Below are 22,432 nucleotides of genomic sequence, written 5' to 3' on the forward strand. Positions count from 1 at the left end.
TAGTAAAATTTCAAGATTCAAGCTAACACAGGTTCACAGCTAGAGCATGCCACAAACTACAATCTCCACCATTTTGAAATAATAGTGAGATACACAATAGAAAAAAAGATATCTAAGCTATCAACCAATGAGCATTCGAATGCTCAAATAAGAACAATGTGACTCTCCAATACGTACGAAACAATTCGCAAAAGATTTTCACAATAGAAACTCTTTTCAAGTAGTTAAGGACATGAAACGCGTTTCTATGCAACACTGCTCGCGCAAGAGAGAAACAATTGTGCCTACCTCCTCCGTCGGTCCAAGGCAGCCCTCTTGCGTGCGCGCACACACACACAGTGCTATGCTCGTGAGCAAGAAGCCATGCCCTCCCACACCATGTCCTCTCCCGCTGTTCTCTGCTGCTACATCTTCATCGAACAGCCCCTGCCTCGCAAAACCGAACTAAGGAAAGAGAGAGAGAGAGAGAGAGAGAGAGAGAGAGAGAGAGAGAGAGAGAGAGAGAAAATCAAATGAAATGTTATATTAACGTCTTCAAAAGGCCAAAATGACCTATGAGACCAAAAATTTGCAACGGATACAATGTCTGAGTACCAAAAATTAAAAGAAAGGGTACTGAAATGGAACTACGTAGAGTATGAGTTGGGGGGGGCGAGGGGGGGGGGTGGGGGTGAAAGTAATGAATGAGGCTAATATAACACACTCTGGGTGTGTGTTTGGATATAATAATGGGTAAGAGCTGATACAAAGGTTGGTACAAGATGAGCAGTGTGTACATTCCTCAAAAGAGCTAAATCACAAGAGAACCATCATCGGTTCCTGGCGGATCTCATCAATCTCTCCTATCAAAGTCATTTGCATACATACAAGGAATTGAATCAAAAGAAGAGGAGAAGATGGGAAGTAAAGCATCAATTTTTTCAAATCCAAGAAACGATACATGCATATGGAAGATTTTGGAGAAACTTGAGGGGCAAGCGGTTTGAGAGTTTTGGTAACTTGAGTCTCGTGCATATGTACACGCATTGTAGGCATCTCCTTTTGCCGCAGTACCTTCACGACTCACGAGCTTCGACGTCTATTGCCGATGGGACTTCTTCGCCTACGACTTCACACGATTCCTCGCGGACTCTTCACTAGACATTGAGGTGGCCTATTTTAGAGTCCCTGTGTTGTTTCTAGAAGCTAGAGGGAGAGAGGCCCTCGACACAGCGGTAGGTTTCTCTTTCCCTCTGTGTGGAAGGGACCACATTGAGTGGGCTTTGGACTCAATGTTGGACTGGCTTCACGCTCAAGCTCTCAAGTTCTCTCACCACACAGGGGACTTGGGGGTGACAGATTTGATACAGACTCTTTGGCCGTTGGCCAAGATCTCGGTGACACCTCCAGACACAGTAGGATATAGACACATTGTAGTTCACTTTTTTGATGACACACAGAGTCCACCATGCTATGTATATGTACAAGAGGACTCCTAGACATAAGAGGCAGCCCGACGGACGGTACGCTCTTCCTCACTCGTCTCCATTAGATCGTTCCAAGGAATGTCACGATTAGGTACACCCCAGTTTCATCGTTAGAGGGGTCGCTTGCGTCCGGACCTTCAGAGATGCCTTGCCTGTGGTAGGATCAATATTCTCATGCTTTAAGAGCATCATCATTGTGAAAGCCGCATTAGACGATGTGGTCAGATTTTGCCTAGTTGTTTTGAGACATTTTGGTCAACTGCATTTGGGCCTAGAGGCATCCATGGAGGGGTATGTCTGACTATTGCGGACTCATGGCAACAAGCCATTGTGGGCAGGGGTATTATTGTGCCAGGCAGGGCCGAAGGGATTACTATGCACGTTGAGGGTCGCCTCATGGGCTTCCTGAACATCTATGTGCCCAATGCGGCGAGTGCACAAGCTGAGTTTTGGTCACATATTGTAGAGACCTTGCCGCATGCAAAGCACTGGTGTGTTGGGGGAGACTTCAACATGTTGGAGGACCCTTCAGACAAGATTGGAGGTAGCTATGCTACTGTGCACGGGGCTGAGTTGGCAGCTTGGGAGCGTCTATGTATGACCTTGAGGGTTTCTCGTGTTTGGCAACATATAGGTGTCTTGTACAGCCCCCAAACAACTTGTCTTTCACTCGCTCTGACCGCAGAGTAGGAGCAGTTATTCTATCCCGGATAGATCGCTTCTTCACCAGTGACCACTTCTGTGACATGGGTGGATCTGTTTGCATTTTGGCAGGGACTACTTTTTTTGACCATGCGCCGGTGATTCTCACCGTGACAGGTAGACAGAGGAGTGGGAATAAGATGTTGCACATCCTTGAGAGGGTCCTGCTGGATCCAGAGCTCAGAGAGCGGGTGACAGCACTAGGGAGACAGAGTCTGGACACTCAAGACTCCCCTGCTGGTAGAGTGGCCTTTGGACTCGCTAAGCTTAGTCGTTTTGTCACGTGACACATCCAACCCTATGTGTCCATGGACAAGCTCCAACACGACAAGTGTCACGAGGACGTGGGAACTGCTAACCATAGTTGTTGGTCTCTTTCCAATGATTTTTGTTTACTTTTTAGACCCTCTTTTTGAAGTTGCAAATGGTCGGACATTGTATGGCCAATGTGAACGGTAGTTTCACCCGCAGACAGGAAGTGGTCGGCACTGGAATTTGTATAGTAAGAGGATGTCTAGGCTCAGAGCAAGATCATATAGGTCCCCTCGTGGCACTTAGCAAGTTGGTGGATACTAGGAAGTGAACTCAATAAAGGCATAAAGTCAAGGTGGGATCACCAACAAAAAGTATCCGATAGTTGGGCCACATTGCACTTTTGGATGCGGTCCCAATGAGGATAGATGGTCAGAAGATCACAGGGAGCCCAACGGAAGCATCTCCTAAAAATTTAGGGAATTGCTATTTTGGGCCGTGAAATGTGTTTGTGTCATTACCTTCGGTATGACAAGGGGAACATTTTATTACTTTGCTGCAAAGTCAACTGATGCACCAGTTGAGAGATTTTTAAGCAGGAAGCCCAATGCGGAGAAATTGCATGCATGAGTGCCAAGTGGCAGTTTTTGGTCAATTTACTAAGTTTGGGAGAACAGAACTCGTAACTGACTTTTTGGAGCAGTTTTGGAGGCTGTTAACTCTTATTTTCAGCCATTTCTCTCCATTTTTGAGCTTCCCATGACTTTGCCTAGGTCCAAGGAGCTCATTTTCAGCATTGGAAGGCATCAAATGCGTGTTTACAGGGCTGTTTTGCTGCATTTTCAGCGATACGCAGGTTTTGGCAGCCATGGAAATCTTCCCCTTTTTGCATCTATTTGTTCATAGATGCATTACAAGTCAAGGGCAGCAGAGGGGGCGCTCGATCTATGCTGGGAGGATGCTTCATTGAGAACCTATCACAGGTTAAGAGCTATGGAGTGCATGCTTTCCTCTTTATGTACAGTGTGGTGCTAGGAGTGATGACCTGCACACTACACACTCCTCTCTCTCTCCCCTACGTGCAGTTATGTGATGCCCCACAAGAGGGCTCTTCATTTGACTGATGTACAGCTATATGGGTTCATGCTTTTGTGCTGAGGCAAGAGCCTCCTTGAGCAGGAACAGGGGTAGCTGAGCAGGAACAGGGGTAGCTAACTGCTACTCCAAAGCAAGCACCGGTGAGGGTCATAACCTCACCGTACAGGTGTGTTTTCACCGCTGTGTATGTGTTGTAAATTGACTGTTTTTCAGCCATATGGATGCCAGAACCATTGGGAATAGTGCCCAACTGGCAGAGGACAGTCAGGGCACTGTTTGGGGCTGAAAACAGGGCAAAAACCAGTAAATACAGCGTGCTGAATTTACTGTTTTTGGGCAGGAATCAGAGGGTTTATGCCAGTGGAAGTGAGTTCCAGCAGGGGAATCAGTTTCGCGCAGGTTTTGGGGCTGTTATGCTGCCGAAATTTGGCCAAATCAAGTGGTATCTAGTGTGATACATGTAAAGGATTCCCAGGACCTTACTTTGTAATTTACCCTCTCAAAGAATAAAGAAATACCGAAAGGGGCGCCAATTTTGGGGCCTACAGGTAGTCTGCGTCTGCTCGGGGCATTCTAGCTTCCGAGACGTGTGTGTATTTAAGTGTTAATTCCCGTTCGCAGGTTCTCTTTGCAAAGTGCTCTGCGTGTGTGTCTAAAGTAAAGAATTTCGGGTGAAAGCCAACGCCTACCGCCCTGCCACAGGCCGGTTTCAAGGTTCCATCACCGAGATATCAATCACTTTTTCCTCAAAGAGTGAGCCTCGATTGTTTTGGGTAAAGACACAGAGTACAGGAACGCGGGGATTACACTATGGCCGACAAAGGGAAGGGCATTATGGAAGAGGGTTCCTCTTCACAAGACAGACATGAAATTCCGCATGTTCACCCTGCCAAAAAGTGGTCAAATTAGGGCCGATTTTCGGCTGCGTTTTTAGGGTTTGCAAGTATGAACCAAGATGGGATAGGGAGAGGTCTCACGGTGGTAGATTGGCCACTAGATCTCCTGCGGGAGTGATGTGGGTTTGCCAGGTGACGCGCTGCTTGCCGATTCTCCGAGGTGATTGGTTGGATTCTATGACGCATTGGTAAATCATCTTGAAATTTGAGCTTACTTGGTCATGGATGGTACGTCAGTGTTGTGAAATTATGCTTGTTTGCAGAGGCAAGAGCCTCTTGCACAGGTAAAAAGTTAAGGGACAGGTTGCAAGATGCCATGTGGTGAAGTTCAAGAACTATCCACCTATGGATGCAAAGTGGATGGAAGAGCATGAAGTGTTACAGTCACCAAATGTATTGCAGCTTTACATTGAGGCCTTTGGGTTACAGCCTACTTATGCCCCAACCCAACGTGTGCAAAGGAGGGGTAATGATAGAGCTAGCACATGAAATGTACTTATGGATTCAGTCCAACAGCAGTGTACAGTTTGACAAAAGTATGAAGGTCTCATTAAGTCATTTGTACATATGTTTTGACAGTCTTTCTTGCGGATACATGCGAAGATAAAAGAGTGCTAACAACACAAGATCATCAGTGGCATGTATTTATGGTATGCAATCGAGGACGATTGCGATTTCAAGAGGAGGGTATGTCACGAGGACGTGGCAACTGCTAACCTTAGTTGTTGGTTTCTTTCCAATGATTTTTGTTTACTTTTTGAGACCCTCTTTTTGAAGTTGCAAATGGTCGGACATTGTATGGCCAATGTGAACGGTAGTTTCACCCGCAAACAGAAAGTGGTCGGCACTGGAATTCGTATAGTAAGAGGATGTCTAGGCTCAGAGCAAGATCATATAGGTCCTCTCGTGGCACTTAGCAAGTTGGTGGATACTAGGAAGTGAACTCAATAAAGGCATAAAGTCAAGGTGGGATCACCAACAAAAAGTATCCGATAGTTGGGCCATATTGCACTTTTGGATGCGGTCCCAATGAGGATAGATGGTCAGAAGATCACACGGAGCCCAACGAAAGCATCTCCTAAAAATTTAGGGAATTGCTATTTTGGGCCGTGAAATGTGTTTGTGTCATTACCTTCGGTATGACAAGGGGAACATTTTATTACTTTGTTGCAAAGTCAACTGATGCACCAGTTGAGAGATTTTTAAGCAGGAAGCCCAATGCGGAGAAATTGCATGCATTAGTGCCAAGTGGCAGTTTTTGGTCAATTTACTAAGTTTGGGAGAACAGGACTCGTAACTGACTTTTTGGAGCAGTTTTGGAGGCTGTTAACTCTGATTTTCAACCATTTCTCTCCATTTTTGAGCTTCCCATGACTTTGCCTAGGTCCAAGGAGCTCATTTTCAGCATTGGAAGGCATCAGATGCGTGTTTACAGGGCTGTTTTGCTGCGTTTTCAGCGATACGCAGGTTTTGGCAGCCATGGAAATCTTCCTCTTTTTGCATCTATTTGTTCATAGATGCATTACAAGTCAAGGGCAGCAGAGGGGGCGCTCGATTTATGTTGGGAGGATGCTTCATTGAGAACCTATCACAGGTTAAGAGCTATGGAGTGCATGCTTTCCTCTCTATGTACAGTGTGGTGCTAGGAGTGATGACCTGCACACTACACACTCCTCTCTCTCTCCCCTACGTGCAGTTATGTGATGCCCCACAAGAGGGCTCTTCATTTGACTGATGTACAGCTATGTGGGTTCATGCTTTTGTGCTGAGGCAAGAGCCTCCTTGAGCAGGAACAGGGGTAGCTAACTGCTACTCCAAAGCAGGCACCGGTGAGGGTCATAACCTCACCGTACAGGTGTGTTTTCAACGCTGTGTATGCGTTGTAAATTGACTGTTTTTCAGCCATATGGACGCCAGAACCATTGGGAATAGTGCCCAACTGGCAGAGGACAGTCAGGGCACTGTTTGGGGCTGAAAACAGGGCAAAAACCAGTAAATACAGCGTGCTGAATTTACTGTTTTTGGGCAGGAATCAGAGGGTTTATGCCAGTGGAAGTGAGTTCCAGCAGGGGAATCGGTTTCGCGCAGGTTTTGGGGCTGTTATGCTGCCAAAATTTAGCCAAATCAAGTGGTATCTAGTGTGATACATGTAAAGGATTCCCAGGACCTTACTTTGTAATTTACCCTCTCAAAGAATAAAGAAATACCGAAAGGGGTGCCAATTTTGGGGCCTACAGGTAGTCTACGTCTGCTCGGGGCATTCTAGCTTCCGAGACGAGTGTGTATTTAAGTGTTAATTCCGGTTCGCAGGTTCTCTTTGCAAAGTGCTCTGCGTATGTGTCTAAAGTAAAGAATTTCGGGTGAAAGCCAACGCCTACCGCCCTACGGGCCGGTTTCAATAAGGGTTCAATCAGTCCAGTCAATCTAGATTAGAAGTGATCTGGCACTTTTGTGAGTCTATTCGTAGACCGTGCATACCCAGTCGCTCAGTGTAGATGCATATCCTCTGGTTGCACACAGCATGATCATAAGCATTCCCATCAGAATCCATTAGAATCAGTTAGGGGAATTTTCCAATGCATTTAGCCTATTTTACCTATTTTTGACATTTTTCACTTATTATTTTTAAGTGACTTTTGTTGGAAAGTAGGTAGGGCATATTGAGTAAGTTTGTATATAAGCACACCTAGACTAGCACTAATTGGCAGAAGAGGCAACAGGAACCAATCTCAGCAGGCAACTTCTCAACAAGACCCTTGGTAAATTTCCTCCAAGCAAGAAGCAAGAACTATCGCCACAGACCTTCCCTCACCTAGCGTTTTTGGGAAGCATCATCAGTTAGCGTTTGCATCAGCATCATCGCCACCAAAGCCCAGCACCTAGCATTTTGACAAGACATCAGCTAGCGTTTTTGACAAGACATCGGCCAGACATCAGCCTAGCATTTTTGAATGTCCTAGCGCTTGCAAATCCCAACCTTTGCAAGTTCAGCCTTGGCGATTCCAAGCAAGAAAGACCAGCAGATTCAGCCCCTAAAGAGTAGCAGATTCAGCCCGGTAAGAAGCTCAGTTTTCAGCCCTAAACCTGCAAATTTTCAGCGACAAGGACCCACAGAAACAGCCCGAGAATCAGTGTCTTTGGACTAGCCGCAGATTTCAGCCCATAGCGTTTTTGGATAGCAGTAGAAAGATTGTAGATTTTAGCCCTTAGGTCGGTCTCGTCGTCATTGTCAACATAGCCTAGACTTGCATCAGTCTCATTCATACCGTTTGTAACAGATTGTGCAATCATAAGTAGACCACTCTCGCCGACGAGAGTGGAGCCTTCGGAGAAGGGTTTTACAACATATCTGGTGTCGTATCTCTCTTCTCTCTCTATCTCTCAGTCTCATACACTTGCACGCAAGTGTCCATTCACTTTGTTTGTGATCATAGCATTCTCTCATTAATAACGGAAGGCTCTAATAAGAACAAAAGGAACCTTGAGCACAGTTCGGAGCACTCATCTTGAGCAAAGCGCAAACATTCATTCCGCTGCACATTACATTGGTATCAGAGCTTTGGCGTTCTGTATCACTTAAGGAAAGAACCACAAGAATCACAAGTTTTTTTTTTTTGAACCCAAGTTCGCTTGGGCATGTCGATTCCTAATCGTGTTTTTGAAGAGTGACAGGAATCCCAAGAAAGAAGGGCTTGTCCAACCTCCCCTTGTGTCTTTTTCACTCATTTGAGAGCGGACCGTGCACTTAGCGGCCAGCCAATCGACGTGAGGTGGGAAAAATCAACCTTGGTGTGAGCGCAAGGCCGCCGAGGGGTGCGCCCACGGAAAAGAGTAGAACTCAGGTGAAGAGAAGATCCTTCTCAAACACGGTTTGCAACGAAAGAAAACCTCAAGAACCTCAAGACCCGCAAGAACCCAAGTTCCTCGTGAACTTAAGAACCCAAGAACCCCAAGAACCCAAGTTCCTCGTGAACTTAAGAACCCAAGACCACAAGAACCCACGACTTCAGAATGGTCATCACTCGAAGCGGAATGGATACTTCGCTTGGAGGTGATGAGCATGAGAGAGGCGAAGAAGAATTTACCAGGAGGTTTTTCCGACCCTCCCCCTTCCCCATCTACGTCAAGGATTGCACTAACTCCTATGGAGGCTTTGGACCAGATGTTTATGAAAAGGAAGTTAGAATGCGAAGCAAGAAATGCAGAAAGAATGGCAGAATTTGATCGTGAATGCACAGAAAGAAAAGCAGAAATGGATCGCAGTCACGCAAAAAGAAAGCAGAAATGGAGCGCAGACACCAAGAAAGAATGGCAGCCATCGTCAAAGGAAAGAGCGACCAACACATGAGAGAGTTCTTGCGACTCTTTTCTCAAGCTCAGGCACAGATGCAAGAGATTCGGGAAAAGGAGACTCTCTCAGTCTCTTCTTCTCCAAAGCATGACACACAGGATTTGCATGCTTGTGAGAAGCATGATGATTTGGATGTTAATGATGAGCATGATGATTTGTATGATCAAGATGTGATTTCTCACAAGCATGATGATTGGCATGATCAAGATGTGATTTCTCACAAGCATAATGAGTTGCATAAAGATGACGTGATTGTTCAATAGGATGATGTGTTAGTGGATGCTTTTTCTAGCAAAGCTAACCTCATTGCAGATTCGATCAATCACGAAGGATCGATCTTGGCTCTCGAGCCTAGGTCCAAAGAACCCTCACAAGAAGTATTATGTGTTCGCATGATTGATACGCACGGATTGTTCCAGTGTTTCATTCGTGATCGTTTCCTGTATTTTAGTCAACGTCTTTATGTGATCCCTTTTCCTAGACATGACATATTGTACGTTGAGCACGTTTCACTCATGAATGAGCACGAATGTATACGGAATTTTCATGAAAAGCTGAAAAGTATGCATTCAAGGAAGTCACATTCCATGTTTCTTCCTTGGCATGACGCATTCATAGAACGAGCACATGAAAGTATGAGCACCAAGCATGGGCATTTCCGTTGTGAATTGCCACAGTTGATTGCTTTAGATCATAAGAGAAAGATTCGATCTCATTGTTTGCATATGTTTGGTGAACGTTTATCACTCCGTATCTTTGTTCATCTACATTGCATGCACAGTCTTTGAGGAAGACAAGATTTTTTCCATTTACTTTACATAGAATGGGTATGTTCATGGTTTTGTGTTGGAAGTGGTTTCAGGAATTTTTAGCCGTGGCGATTCTTGAAGAAGAAAGAAGCATGACTCTCGACGAAGTTGAATCATTGAAGGAGCCACAGAAGACTTTGTGTCGCTTTCGGCGCGGCTCAAAGAAGCAAGAGTTGCAGACCATTATAAAGTTCAGGTACCGCACGACCCACATATCAGAGTGGGCCGGCGAAGAGTCCCTTCCAGGATTCCGGATGTTATTGGCGATCTGCCTCGACGCCATACAGTTCGGTACCAGTACCTCACTTTGAAAAGGAGGGGATGTCACGTGACACATCCAACCCTATGTGTCCGTGGACAAGCTACAGCACGACAAGGGTTCAGTCAGTCCAATCAGTCTAGATTAGAAGTGATCTGGCACTTTTGTGAGTCTATTCGTAGACCATGCATGCCCAGCCGCTTAGTGTAGATGCATATCCTCTGGTTGCACACAACATGATCATAAGCATTACCATCAAAATCCATTAGAATCCGTTAGGGGAATTTTCCAGTGCATTTAGCCTATTTTACCTATTTTTGACATTTTTCACTTATTATTTTAAGTGACTTTTGTTGGAAAGTAGGTAGGGAAAATTGAGTAAGTTTGTATATAAGCACTAATTGGCAGAAGAGGCAACAGGAGCCAAGCTCAGCAGGCAACTTCTCAACAAGACCCTTGGTGGATTTCCTCCAAGCAAGAAGCAAGGACCATCACCATAGACCTTCCCTCACCTAGCGTTTTTGGGAAGCATCATCAGTTAGCGTTTGCATCAGCATCATCGCCACCAAAGCCTAGCACCTAGCATTTTGACAAGACATCAGCTAGCGTTTTTGACAAGACATCAGCCTGATGTTTTTGAATGTCCTAGCGCTTGCAGATCCCAGCCTTTGCAAGTTCAGCCTTGACGATTCAAGCAAGGAAGACCAGCAGATTCAGCCCCTAAAGAGTAGCAGATTCAGCCTGGTAAGAAGCTCAATTTTCAGCCCTAAACCTGCAAATTTTCAGCGACAAAGACCCACAGAAACAGCCCCAGAATCAGCATCTTTGGACTAGCCACAGATTTCAGCCCATAGCGTTTTTGGACAGCAATAGAAAGATTGCGGATTTCAGCCCTTAAGTCGGTCTCGTCATCGCCTCGTCATCGTCAACATAGCCTAGACTTGCATCAGTCTCATGCATACCGTTTGTAACAGATTGTGCAATCATAAGTAGACCACTCTCGCCGACGAGAGGGGCCTTCGGAGGAGGGTTTTACGTCTCTGGTGTCGTATTTCTCTTCTCTCTCTATCTCTCAGTCTCATACACTTGCACGCACAGTGTCCATTCACTTTGTTTGTGATCATAGCATTCTCTCATTAAGAACGAAAGGCTCTACCTTCCATAAGAACAAAAGGAACCTTGAGCACAATTCGAAGCACTCATCTTGAGTAAAGCGCAAACATTCATTCCGTTGCACATTACATGTCTCTTCCTCCAAGAGTCTGCAAGTCGCCTGGCTGCAGCCAGAGAGGAGGAGAAGTGTTTTCGACGGGGCATTGTTTCCTTACAAAGGATGCAAGAGCACCACCCAGACAGTCCTTGGTTGGAAGAGCGGATGCAACACGCTCCACAGGAGGTGACTTAGCACTGAGGAGCGCCGGCATAAGTTGGCCTTCCATCGACAGGCATCTCAATGGACCCAGGTGGGTGACCGAGTTACTAGGGAGTTCTTTGAGACGATGGGGACCTGCCATACGCACACCATTGTCAGCCAGTTGAGGAGATTCAACGGTCAGTTGCTTCAGAGCCTGAGGATTTACATGCAGTGTCTACTGACTACTATTGTGGTTTGTTGTCAATTGAGCCTCAGTCAGAGCATCGCACTGCATGTAGAGAGTAGGTCTGGGCACAGATGCCTAGCCTTGTTGATGAGGAGATGCGTCAGAGACTAGAGCTTCCTCTTCAGCTAGAGGAGCTCCATGAGGCCCTTAGAGCACTCCCCCGACGTAACTGTCTAGGGGAGGATGGTTTGACTCCCAACTTCTTTTTGGAGTATTGGGACTTGCTTGGTTCAGATCTTTGCAACGTCTATCAGTACATCTTGCACACTGGATAGATGCCTGAAAGTATCAGTGAGAGCTTGATCTACCTTATTCCCAAGGAGGGAGGCTCCTTGGGTGAGATTCGGTAGTGACAACCCATCACCATTCTCAGCTCAACCTACAAAATTTTTGCAAAGGCTCTGAGTATGAGGATCCAACCACTACTTGAGAGCATTATACATGGGACCCAAACAGGTTTTGTGAAGGAGCGTAGTATCCTTGACAACATTTTCACCTTCTAGGAGGTGTTTGCCCTCACACGTCTCCGAGGAAAAGATCTTGTGATACTCCTCGATTTTATGAAGGCTTACGACAGAGTTGACCGGGACTTTTTGGGGGGCACTCTACGCAGGATGAGGTTTTCAGCTGCTTGGAATAGAGGTGTGTCAACTCTCTACAGGTGTGCGCACAGTCAAGTGCCCTTGGCAGGGGGAAGAGGGGAACACTTCATATGCTCACGCGTTCTGTCAAACAGGGTTGCCCTCTAGCCCCCTTCCTCTTTCTGTTCTATGTTGAGGCAATGAGCAGGTTTTTGGCTTCACAACGGGTTGGCTTGCGTGGTTTAGAGCTCCCCATTAGGGGAGATGAGTTACTTGACACTAAGTTTGCTGACGACTAAGCCTTATACTTGGAGGGCCAGGAGGCCAATCTGCAGAGGTGTGAGTAGGCTCTTGAGTGTTTTGTTGTGCATCAGGAGCACTGATCAACTAGAGGAAGACATTGGCTATCTGAATTGGCACTGCTCCTAGGCCTGATTGGTCGCCACACGAGGGCTTCAGGTGGATTCCCCTAGGAACTCCAGTACAATATTTGGATGTCAGGTTGGCTTGGACTTGTCCCCTGAGTAGCAGACTGCTCCCCTCCTCCTGTCCATTTGGAGGAAACTGCTTCAATGGAGTTCGGCACGACTCTCTTTGGGAGGTAGAGTTGTAGTGGCCAGCCAGGTGCTATTGGCTACTATGTGGTACATCACGTCTTGCTGGATCTTTTCTAGCTCTTGCATTAGCAACCTAGAGAGGCTGATCAGGAACTTTCTATGGTCAGGACACGACACCCAGATAGCCAGGCCAAAGTGGTCTGGCAGGTCATCACCTTACCATGTTCTCAGGGGGGGCTGTGGATCATTGACCCAGCACAGCAAAACAGAGCCCTCCTTAGGAAGTTTGTGGTCAGAGCACTACTTCAGGGCAAGGAGCCCTAGTAGGAATTGTTGCTTCACTCGCTTCAAGCTCGAGTCCCTCATGCAGGAGGCCCTTGGAGCCCTTCCATTAGGTGGATTTTTACAGAGATGTGTAGAGTTGGTTGAGCAAGAGGCTGGAGGATCGGTTTGTTGCAAGCCTGCTTAGGTCTTGGGAACAGTTGAGTGGCCTGGAGCAGCGTTAGCCCACTTGCACGGAGGAGGGCTTGAGACAGCCCCTGGTTTGGACCCCATGGTTAGCACTAAGAGAGGCCACCTAGTTGGTAGTAGGCCTCATGTTTCTTGGGGTCCCATGGCAAAGGGCCAAGACCGCACTCTCGGGGACCGGCTTCAGTTTTCAAGTTTTTCTGAGGAGGTTCAAAGCATCCAGCTACGAGGCATGAAGGGGGTGCACAGCATGTGTCAGGATATAACAGAGGCATACCAGCTGATTGGCTCACCCCTATAGAGGCAACAGCTCCGGGACCTTCACGCGACTGGAGGTCCTCATTGCAATCCGTGCTTGCTCAGAGTCTGTACCCCACATATCCTTTTGAGGTTCAGGGAGAGGGTCGCCTTCACCTAGTCTCAATAGAGGCTCCACAGGTTGCGGAGTGATGCTTTCAGAGGATACGAGTTGTAGGCATCTGTGGGAGGATCTATGTCATAGATACTGACCCAGCAAATCTTGAGACAGGCCACTTGCGGCTTTGGGCTTGGGAGAGCTGCCCCCTGGCACGAGTATAGTGGGACCCTGGAGAGTGGTTCTGGAGAGATCCCTTCTCTTCAGTCGATCACCCTCAGATCCCCTTTTTCCAGTACACAGTTCGACTGGGACCCACATACTGGCAGCACAGAGAGAGGCTCGTCCTGCTGCAGCAGTTCATTGGCAGGAGGAGGGTCTCACAGCTGAGTTCTTGTCACGTTTTTGGGAGCGGCTGTGGGACTGCAAGAAGCCGAGGAGAGTTACTTTGTTCCAGTGGCTAGTTGCACACAGAGCTACAACAATTGGGAGCTGGCTGGTACACAGTGGCTTCTCGGCAGCCTATCGAGCTTGTGGTCATCCTTTGGAGAGTCAACGTCACTGTCAGTGGGATTGTCCCATGGCACAGAAGGTTTGCCTTCGGGTTCTTCGATTGATGCTAGCTCTTTCCATAGCTCGGCAGTACACTTTGCGCTCCATATTAAGTTGCATTCCACCAACAGGATGATAGTGATCCACGGGGATCGACCTACACTCCAGCTTGCCACAGAGCTTACCCCCCACGAGTGGTGCTGTGAGAGAGAGGTGTGTTGGGAGCTTATCTATGGCCTCACACTTTGGTTCACCTGGCGGGCCTGCTGCTTCTGCATCTTCAAGGCTTGTCCTATCCCACCGGCAGAGACTGTTCGTGACTTTTGGTTGGAGCTGATTCACACTCTCACGGGTCAGTTCGCAAGACTTCAAGGCAGCTCCGACCGCATGCAGGAACGCAAAGAGGCTTTCCTACAACTCTGGCGCCCAGGGCCTTTCTTCACCATGGTCAAGGGTGCGCCTAGCTGGCACTACCGGCCACTAGTGTGGCTTTTTCCTCCTCCCATTTTGTGATTTAGCCCTCATTGTACATATTTTGTTACTCACTGGGAGAGTCTCCCCATTTTCTTGATGTAGCCCTCTCTAGTAGAGGTGGTTTGTAGCCCTATGGGCAGTTTTATCAACTAATGGAAGGATCTTTTTCATGGAAAAACAAAAAAGCTCAATACCAGTAACTTAACTGGTAAAACATTGCTTCATGCTACAATCTATACAATGACTAGAGTTACATGCCCGCAAACAAGTCACATACATTGCAGAACTTCACAACATCCAGCTCTAGTCTAAGTTACTCATCATGTTTGATAAGATAAATTGCCATATGGTTTTGAACTTGGTGGCTGTTTGTGTTGAAGCTTGCTTGAAGATGAAACTAGGCATTAGTAATATAGCAGGTTCCTGCTGACTTCCATTCCTTTCAGCTTTTTGCACAGAGCATAAAAACAGCTTTTCTAATTTGTTCAGTTTAAACTACCTCCAGTTGAATGACTGGAGACCCAAATATCAACCACACCGCAAATTTCATTCTTGAAAAACACACCCACCTGTTTTACAGCCTTGGGTGACCGTTCGTATATATCAAAGATCTCCCGTAGTAGTGAATGTTTCTGCAACAAGTGTCCAATAAGCTCAAAGGTTCCAGGCATTAAACTGGACTGTCTTAAGACAATTCGTTTTACCTTTGTACAAAGTGCAAAATATAAAGACATGCACCGTTGCGCCTCGTGAACTGAAACCAAGATTTTTCCATTTTTGTGTTCCTCCTCCTCGCCACTATTCTCATTTGCTACATATTGATCACTAACTGACGTTCTTGAATTCGGGCCTCTGTCTGTCACCTAGTCGAAAAGAGAGGAAATGCTTTAAACTAATACCCATGTCCCTTTGAACTCAGAATAAGAAAAGCAAGCTGTCAAAACATGATCTCTGTCAAACTCGCATCTGAAGACATTTTGAACAAATAAGGGGAGAGCTGAAGCCCAAACAGTGACATAGCAAAAAGAATCAAATGCACAAACACAAGATATAGTCTATTTATGAAAATACCCAAAGCTTGAGAGCAAATGAAAGAACCAGAGACGCCTCAGACCTGATCAGCTTTTGAATCCTGAAGCTCTAACACATCATTTGCTGGTGAATCTACTGTTCCATTTAGATCATGGTTACCCATATCCAGAACTGTATGCAGCATCTTCATGGCATAGTCTTCAATGCTTTGTGAAATGTAATTTAATGGATACAACTTGTTGGCGACCTGCAAGCCAAACTCTAATGATCCATAAAACAGAAGAGCAGAACAATTCCTTTAAGCACAAGCACAGGACACGTGCTCTCATCTTGATTCACTTACCAGGCGGATTGCCTTCGTTCGCACTTCTTCAAGCTCATGAACTGTGCACTGAAATTTAATAATGTCAGAAACTAGCCTTTGAAGGCGCTGGATATAATCACACGGTAAAAACACTCTACAACCTTAAGGGCAATGTGTAAGCATTCAGATCGAACTGGAGGCCGCATCAGTATCAGACTCCAGACAGCACTCAAACCTTGTGTTATTCTCTCCACAACAGGAGCTTCCAACCCATCCTTTATTTTGACCCTAGGATTACAAAGACCTTCAAGCAGTTCCAGAGCCGTCATTGGGAGCACCGGAGCCTCACCAAGAAGCTTGCTTAAAGATTTATCGGTGGGTGGCAAGGTATCCCTAAGACCTTCGGCCTGAAGCAACAAAAAAAAAAAAGAAATATCTCTCTCTCTCTCTCTCTCTCTCTCTCTCTCTCTCTCTCTCTCTCTCTCTCTCTCTCTCTCTCTCTCTCTCTCTCTCTCTTTTGGAGAAAGTCAGGGCTGTATATTACTGAGTACAATATAATCCCCAGCGGATGCCAAAATAGCCTATCACGTGGGGTGTACAAGCTGAATGTAAGGAGGAGAGCCACTTTAGTGACAACTCAACTAGAACAATCTCATGGTGGTTGGTGTGATGAGTGGAGGAGAAACCACCGAGGCGGGGCATAATGCCACGTAATCTGGCCACTTGTAAGTGTGAAGAAGAGTGGGGATCGGGCCCAACACCGAAGTAAGGCAAATCGGCGAGCCTCGGCTGCTCGAGATGTACCTGAGGAAGAATCCCACTGCCAAATCAGGGTGTGAATGATGTCCAGCCAAATGGCAGTGAGGGTATCCTGAAGGAGCTGTGGAGCCGCACTTAGAATGTGGAGACAACGAGCTCTCCAAACATTCCAAAGTGTAATACTAGTGATGACTGAAAAAACTTCATCACGTGTCTGAGAACCCCCCTGCCAAGCAATCTGTGGTAGCATAGCCAAAGTCCCTCGCCGATAACCAGTCGAGGTAAGCATAAAGGCTGGATCTGTGTCAGACCCCTCGTAGAAAAGATGCGGGCCGGGCATCGGCATCAACCATGAGACAAATCCCCAAGTAAGAAATCCATGCTGAACACCTGCTCTGCTAAGTAGAAAGCTAACTGCAAGCCACACTACATGGGAAGCTGAGCATGACCAAAGACAGTGTGCAAGTGACTCAAGTAGTCGCAAAGGACAGCGAGTACATAACGGATCATGCCCATAATAGCTAGCCAAGTCCCAACTGGAAGTCCCACATGTGCAATCATCCACATGAAAAAAGAAATACGACGAGCCGCATGTAAATCCGAGATGGCGGACCAAAACTGTTGCAGATAGGCATGGGAGAGGCCTGAATGTAACCAGAAACGCATACGAGTGGGCTACTCTGGTTGCTGTCTCATCAATGCTAACCTTCCAATCCTGACAGTGTACTCAAAGAAGGATACAGGTGCACCGGTGGGGTCAGAGTGAGGCCAATGCCACTCTCTTGGGTCCCAATAAAGCTGAGATAGGGCACGACCCTCCCACACCCAAAGCCTCCAAAAGTGCAGCGTCAGCGGAAGCGAAACGGGGGTCAACACAACGACGCTTCCCGCAGAAGCCAACTACTCGGATGGCCTCCCATCGAGCGCCGGGGAAGACAAGGTGTGGAGAGTTGGCATCATATGTCAGTCCAGCATGAATCCCCTGAGAGTAGTCAGTATCAACTGTGAACAGCATGGTGTCTAAACGAACTAATAAGAGAGTGCTCTGAGCAAAGAGGCCTTCCGAGTAGTTGGCTCTCTCTCTCTCTCTCTCTCTCTCTCTCTCTCTCTCTCTCTCTCTCTCTCTCTCTCTCTCTCTCTCTCTCTCTCTCTCTCTCTCTCTCTCTCTCTCTCTCTCTCGCTCGATACTGTACACCCAGAAGAACAGATAGAGGAGCAACCAACAGTGGAGAGGTCTACCCGCACTACGGGCATTCTAATAGACCGTGCATTGGAGCTAGGGAGATCTAGACGACCCCGATGGAGAAGAGGAGCTACACAGTTTCGAAGGAGGCTACAGCAAAGGATTCGAGCCATACTTTTTCGTCGTCCAGAGTGCAGATGAAGATGGATCTCTATGCAGATAGATTTCTACTTCCCTCCCAAATTGTCTACACATTGTATAGCTCAGTTCACACGATTCACGCCTTTCGCCTTTCACACCTATCCGCTTAGTTTAGGATTCCGCAGTATTTATATCTTGTTATCCCTAGTTTAATTTATTTTGTTAATCTGACTTGATATAAGATACACCGCATTGTAACTTCCTGGTCTCATAGGTCACTTTGGCCTTTTGAAGACATTAATATAACATTTCATTTCATTTCTCTCTCTCTCTCTCTCTCTCTCTCTCTCTCTCTCTCTCTCTCTCTCTCTCTCTCTCTCTCTCTCTCTCTCTCTAAGATGGCTTTTTATAGAGAGCATTTTCTCCACCTCACGAGGGATGGGTTAGTGATTAGACCTAGCTATATGGACAGGCATCTTTCATGGTGTGATATGTGCCATTGGCCAGATACGAACGTCCACTCATCAGCTCAAGATTGAGACTGGCAGATTCAGAGGGACACCAGCAGATAGCAAGATATGCCGCTTATGCCATCTAGAGCCAGAGTCAGAGGTACATTGCATATGTCACTGCACAGTGTACTATGAGATACAAGGCCGTTTTCATTGTCTATTCAGAGAAGGTTTTGGGCCTCTATCTAGGGTCATGAGATACGAGGATCAGAGATGTCTTGGGCTATATCTACTTGAGCTACGCAGGCATAGAGGAACTTTACTGAGGAGAGCTGAAGAGAGACAACCCCAGAGACAAATCACAGATTTCTTTACACTAGATATTGTACACCCAGAAGAACAGACAGAGGAGCAACCAACAGTGGAGAGGTCTACCCGCACTACTGGCATTCTCATTGACCGAGCATTGGAGCTAGGGAGATCTAGACGACCCCGATGGAGAAGAGGAGCTACACAGTTTCGAAGGAGGCTACAACAAAGGATTCGAGCCATACTTTTTCGTCGTCCAGAGTGCAGATGAAGATGGATCTCTATGAAGATAAATCTCTACTTCCCTCCCAAATTGTCTACACATTAATAGACTCATTCGTCGGGATCTGATCCAGCTGGACACGAGGAGCACATGGATAGAGCCGATACAGGAGTTCGGCACAAAGATGGCTTTTTATAGAGAGCATTTTCTCCACCTCACGGGGGATGGGTTTGTGACTAGACCTAGCTATATGGACAGGCATCTTTCTCATGGTGTGCGATGTGCCATTGGCCAGATACGAACGTCCACTTATCAGCTCGAGATTGAGACTGGCAGATTCAGAGAGACACCAGCAGATAGCAAGATATGCCGCTTATGCCATCTAGAGCCAGAGACACAGGGGATCAGAGATGCCTCGGATTATACTTACTGAAGATTCGCAAACACAGAGAGGACCTCTTGTAGAGGGGCACAATGAAAGAGATCCATCGACAGCGGAAGATTACAGATTTCTTTCAGTCACAAACAAAGGAGTTCGAGCAGCCTCCACAACATAACAACACCAGAGGCACAGAAGGCATACTGCTTGATCGCCCAGAGGCACAGAAGGCATACTGCTTGATCGGGCGATAGAGTTGGGGCGGTCCCGTCGCCCACGGATGAGAGGGCCCTCTCGATATCGACGCAGATTGCGACAAAGGATCCATACCATACTGGCGCGGTATAGGAGCCGTCCCGGATAATGATGTATATGTATATGATGCCTCGACTATCAGACAGCTTCATTGTATCAGCTCAACCTTTGTATTCCCCTTGTATCAGCTTTCACCCCACCCCTACCCACTATTTTCTTTTCAATTATTTGTACTTTTTGTACCCAAACATGGTATTAGATTCACCACATGTAACCTTTTGGTCTCATAGGTCATTTTGGCCTTTTGAAGACGTTAATATTACATTTCATTACATCCATCTCTCTCTCTCTCTCTCTCTCTCTCTCTCTCTCTCTCTCTCTCTCAGTGCAGCCGTTTTTTGACCTAGTAGACAGCAGTCCACTCTTTTGATCATAACTTCTTCATCCGAACTCCGATTTGGGTGATCTATAGCCTCAATCGAAGAGCACGAAGTCCTCTACGCATTGATGTAGAGACAGAAATTTTCAGAGTTATGGAAGGCGTTTCTGTAGCAGCATTTCCGAAGTGAACAGGTTCAACAAAATTGATTCTCATCTCCTATTTTACATACAATGTCTTCCGGCACTCGTAAGGGTTCTTCTTCTTCAACAAGGTCCACAACCATTGTGGAAAATGATCCAAAATCTCCTAAGTGTGGAGATAGCAACACAACCACCCAACCAACGACATCGGAAACCATGATCATGGCGTACTTGGTATCATTGCAAGAGACCGTAAACAAACAAGGCGAAGACTTACGAGCACTTGCAATGGAGAATGGCACACTAAGGGTACTTGTGGTTGAGAATGAGAATCTCAAGAGGACACTTGAGATGCAAACAACACGTTTGATGCAACTTGAAGAGGAAGTCAAGGAATGTAAACGCTCTCTTGTGGACTTGAATGCTTTGAAGGAGCGGATGAGCAAAGTAGAGCATGACCATGTATTGAAAGAGGAGAAATTTGACACTATGAGCCGGGATGTATGCGACATGAAAAATGTATGCACAAACAAGTCTTGGGCTGATGTATGTGGTAGCAATGTGGTTTCTAATTCCTCACTCATGCAAGCTATGGTTCAAACAAAGAATGTTGAGAATGTGGATGTGGAGGAGTTGAAGGAACGGGAGCGACGTTCCAAGAACATTGTTATTCGTGGAATTCCCGAAGAGAAGTTAGAGACACCTCCTTCTCTTGCCATTGTTATTGAAGATTTCTTCAAAACCCACTTTGGCATGTCCGGAGTTATGGTCTATGGAGCACATAGAGTGGGAAAGCAAGGAGCTCCTCGCTCGGGAGAACGGCCAATTGTATGCACCATGCCGGATGAGACCAAGCGAAAGATTATCCTTGATAATAGTTGGATCTATTTGAGGGATACAAAATGTTTTGTATGTGAAGATCGCACAATTAAGCAACAAAATATACGTCGCAAGGCATATGAGGAAAAGAATAATAAAAACAAGGAGATCTCTCATGAAGAAAATGTGCCCAAGGAGGAGGCAAGTCTCTCAAGCAAATAGGGATGCGTGACCTATGAGACCGAGTTACAATTGAAAATATGCTTTTGGAATTGTAATGGATACCCATGGAATGCGGGGGTTGGCATTGATGAACTAACAAGCAAAGCCGATATTGTACTTCTTCTTCAAACTTGGGAGCATGATACACAAAGGATTAACGGCTTGGAGGATTACAATGTACATTCATTGATGTGGTCAAAGAATCTCAAGCAACGAAGAGGACAAAGAGGGTTAGCATGTATGGTTAAGAAAGGATTGGAAGATTTTGTATCAATTGTGAAAGATAACAAGTACAAACGTTATGTATGGCTAAAAATTATGACACCAAAAAGAGCACCCATTTTTGTAGCCGGTTGCTACATTCCTCATCATGATTCTCCCTTTTATGCTTGCATGGATAGAGATCAACCATTTTCTGATTTGGAAGAGGACATTGCTTATTTCAAAGGTGAAGGTGATGTTATTGTATTTGGGGATATGAATGCTCGCACAAAAACATTGCAACATGATACTCAACAATTTGATATGCCATACATTTCAAGGGAGTTGGAGGAAGTTCACTTGTATGATCGTACTTCAATGGATAAGAAAGAGCCGGATCACTATGGAAAGCTACTTTTACACATGTGTAATAGCACGGGTATGCTCATTGCCAATGGTGTATCTTTGTGGAGTGGAACCAATGGATTTACATGTAGAAGACATAATGGGGATAGTGTGATTGACTATATGCTACTCTCTGAAGCCATCATGTATCGCATAAAGAGTTTTATGTTTGGTCAATGGACCCCGGAATCCGACCATCGCACCTTATGTATTGACCTTTCATGTGGAGAAGCAACTAAGCATGATAATTTCAGCCAAAGGAAAGAGAAGTTATCACTATGTATGGATTTCAAACGGGCACCAATGTACATTGAAATGGTTGAGAAAAAATTATGGATGACAAAGCTTCAATGTGATGCACCATTGGAAACTAAATGGGAAGCTTTCAAGAAAGCTATTTGTTCTTGTGCGGAAGAATGCTTTGCCATAAAGCATCTCCATGGTATCAACAAAGATAGATCACGCAAAAGGTGGTTTGATAAAGAATGTCAAGATGCTCGAAAGTCCTTGATAAAGTTTGATGCAACTATGGACAAAGATAACTATCAAAGTCATTTGCATGCATACAAGGCATTGATTCAAAAGAAGAGAAGAAGATGGGAAGTAAAGCAACAAGAATTTCAAGTCCAAGAAAAGGCACATGCATGTGGAAGATTTTGGAGAAACTTGAGAGGCAAGCGGGTTGAGAATTTTGGTAACTTGAGTCTAGTGCACATTGTAGGCAATTATATGAGCAAGAAAATACTGAAAAAATGCCATTTTATGGTTCACTCCCATGTATGCCGTCTTTTTTTACTATTGAGGA

General features: G+C 45.9%; 1 protein-coding gene across 3 annotated transcripts in view; it reads right to left on the reverse strand.

The window, feature by feature from the left end:
* The window catches only part of LOC147453425 (uncharacterized), a 170,256-nt gene that overhangs the window by 88,614 nt on the left and 59,210 nt on the right, over positions 1-22,432 (reverse strand). For all 3 annotated transcript variants that reach the window (XR_015188536.1, XM_086515610.1, XM_086515611.1), the window contains exons 12-16: positions 15,919-16,164; positions 15,797-15,844; positions 15,536-15,700; positions 15,126-15,284; positions 14,991-15,053 (exon numbers count right to left, since the gene is read on the reverse strand). Coding sequence is in view for 2 of the 3 variants with exons in the window: in XM_086515610.1 (XP_086371736.1) it covers positions 14,991-15,053; positions 15,126-15,284; positions 15,536-15,700; positions 15,797-15,844; positions 15,919-16,164 (681 nt within the window). In the remaining variant the exon portion in view is untranslated. The remainder of the gene's footprint in view (positions 1-14,990; positions 15,054-15,125; positions 15,285-15,535; positions 15,701-15,796; positions 15,845-15,918; positions 16,165-22,432) is intronic.

Source organism: Adiantum capillus-veneris, chromosome 7, assembly GCF_014529385.1.
Source record: "Adiantum capillus-veneris isolate H3 chromosome 7, ASM1452938v2, whole genome shotgun sequence".
In the NCBI taxonomy this organism is placed as follows: Eukaryota; Viridiplantae; Streptophyta; class Polypodiopsida; order Polypodiales; family Pteridaceae; genus Adiantum; species Adiantum capillus-veneris.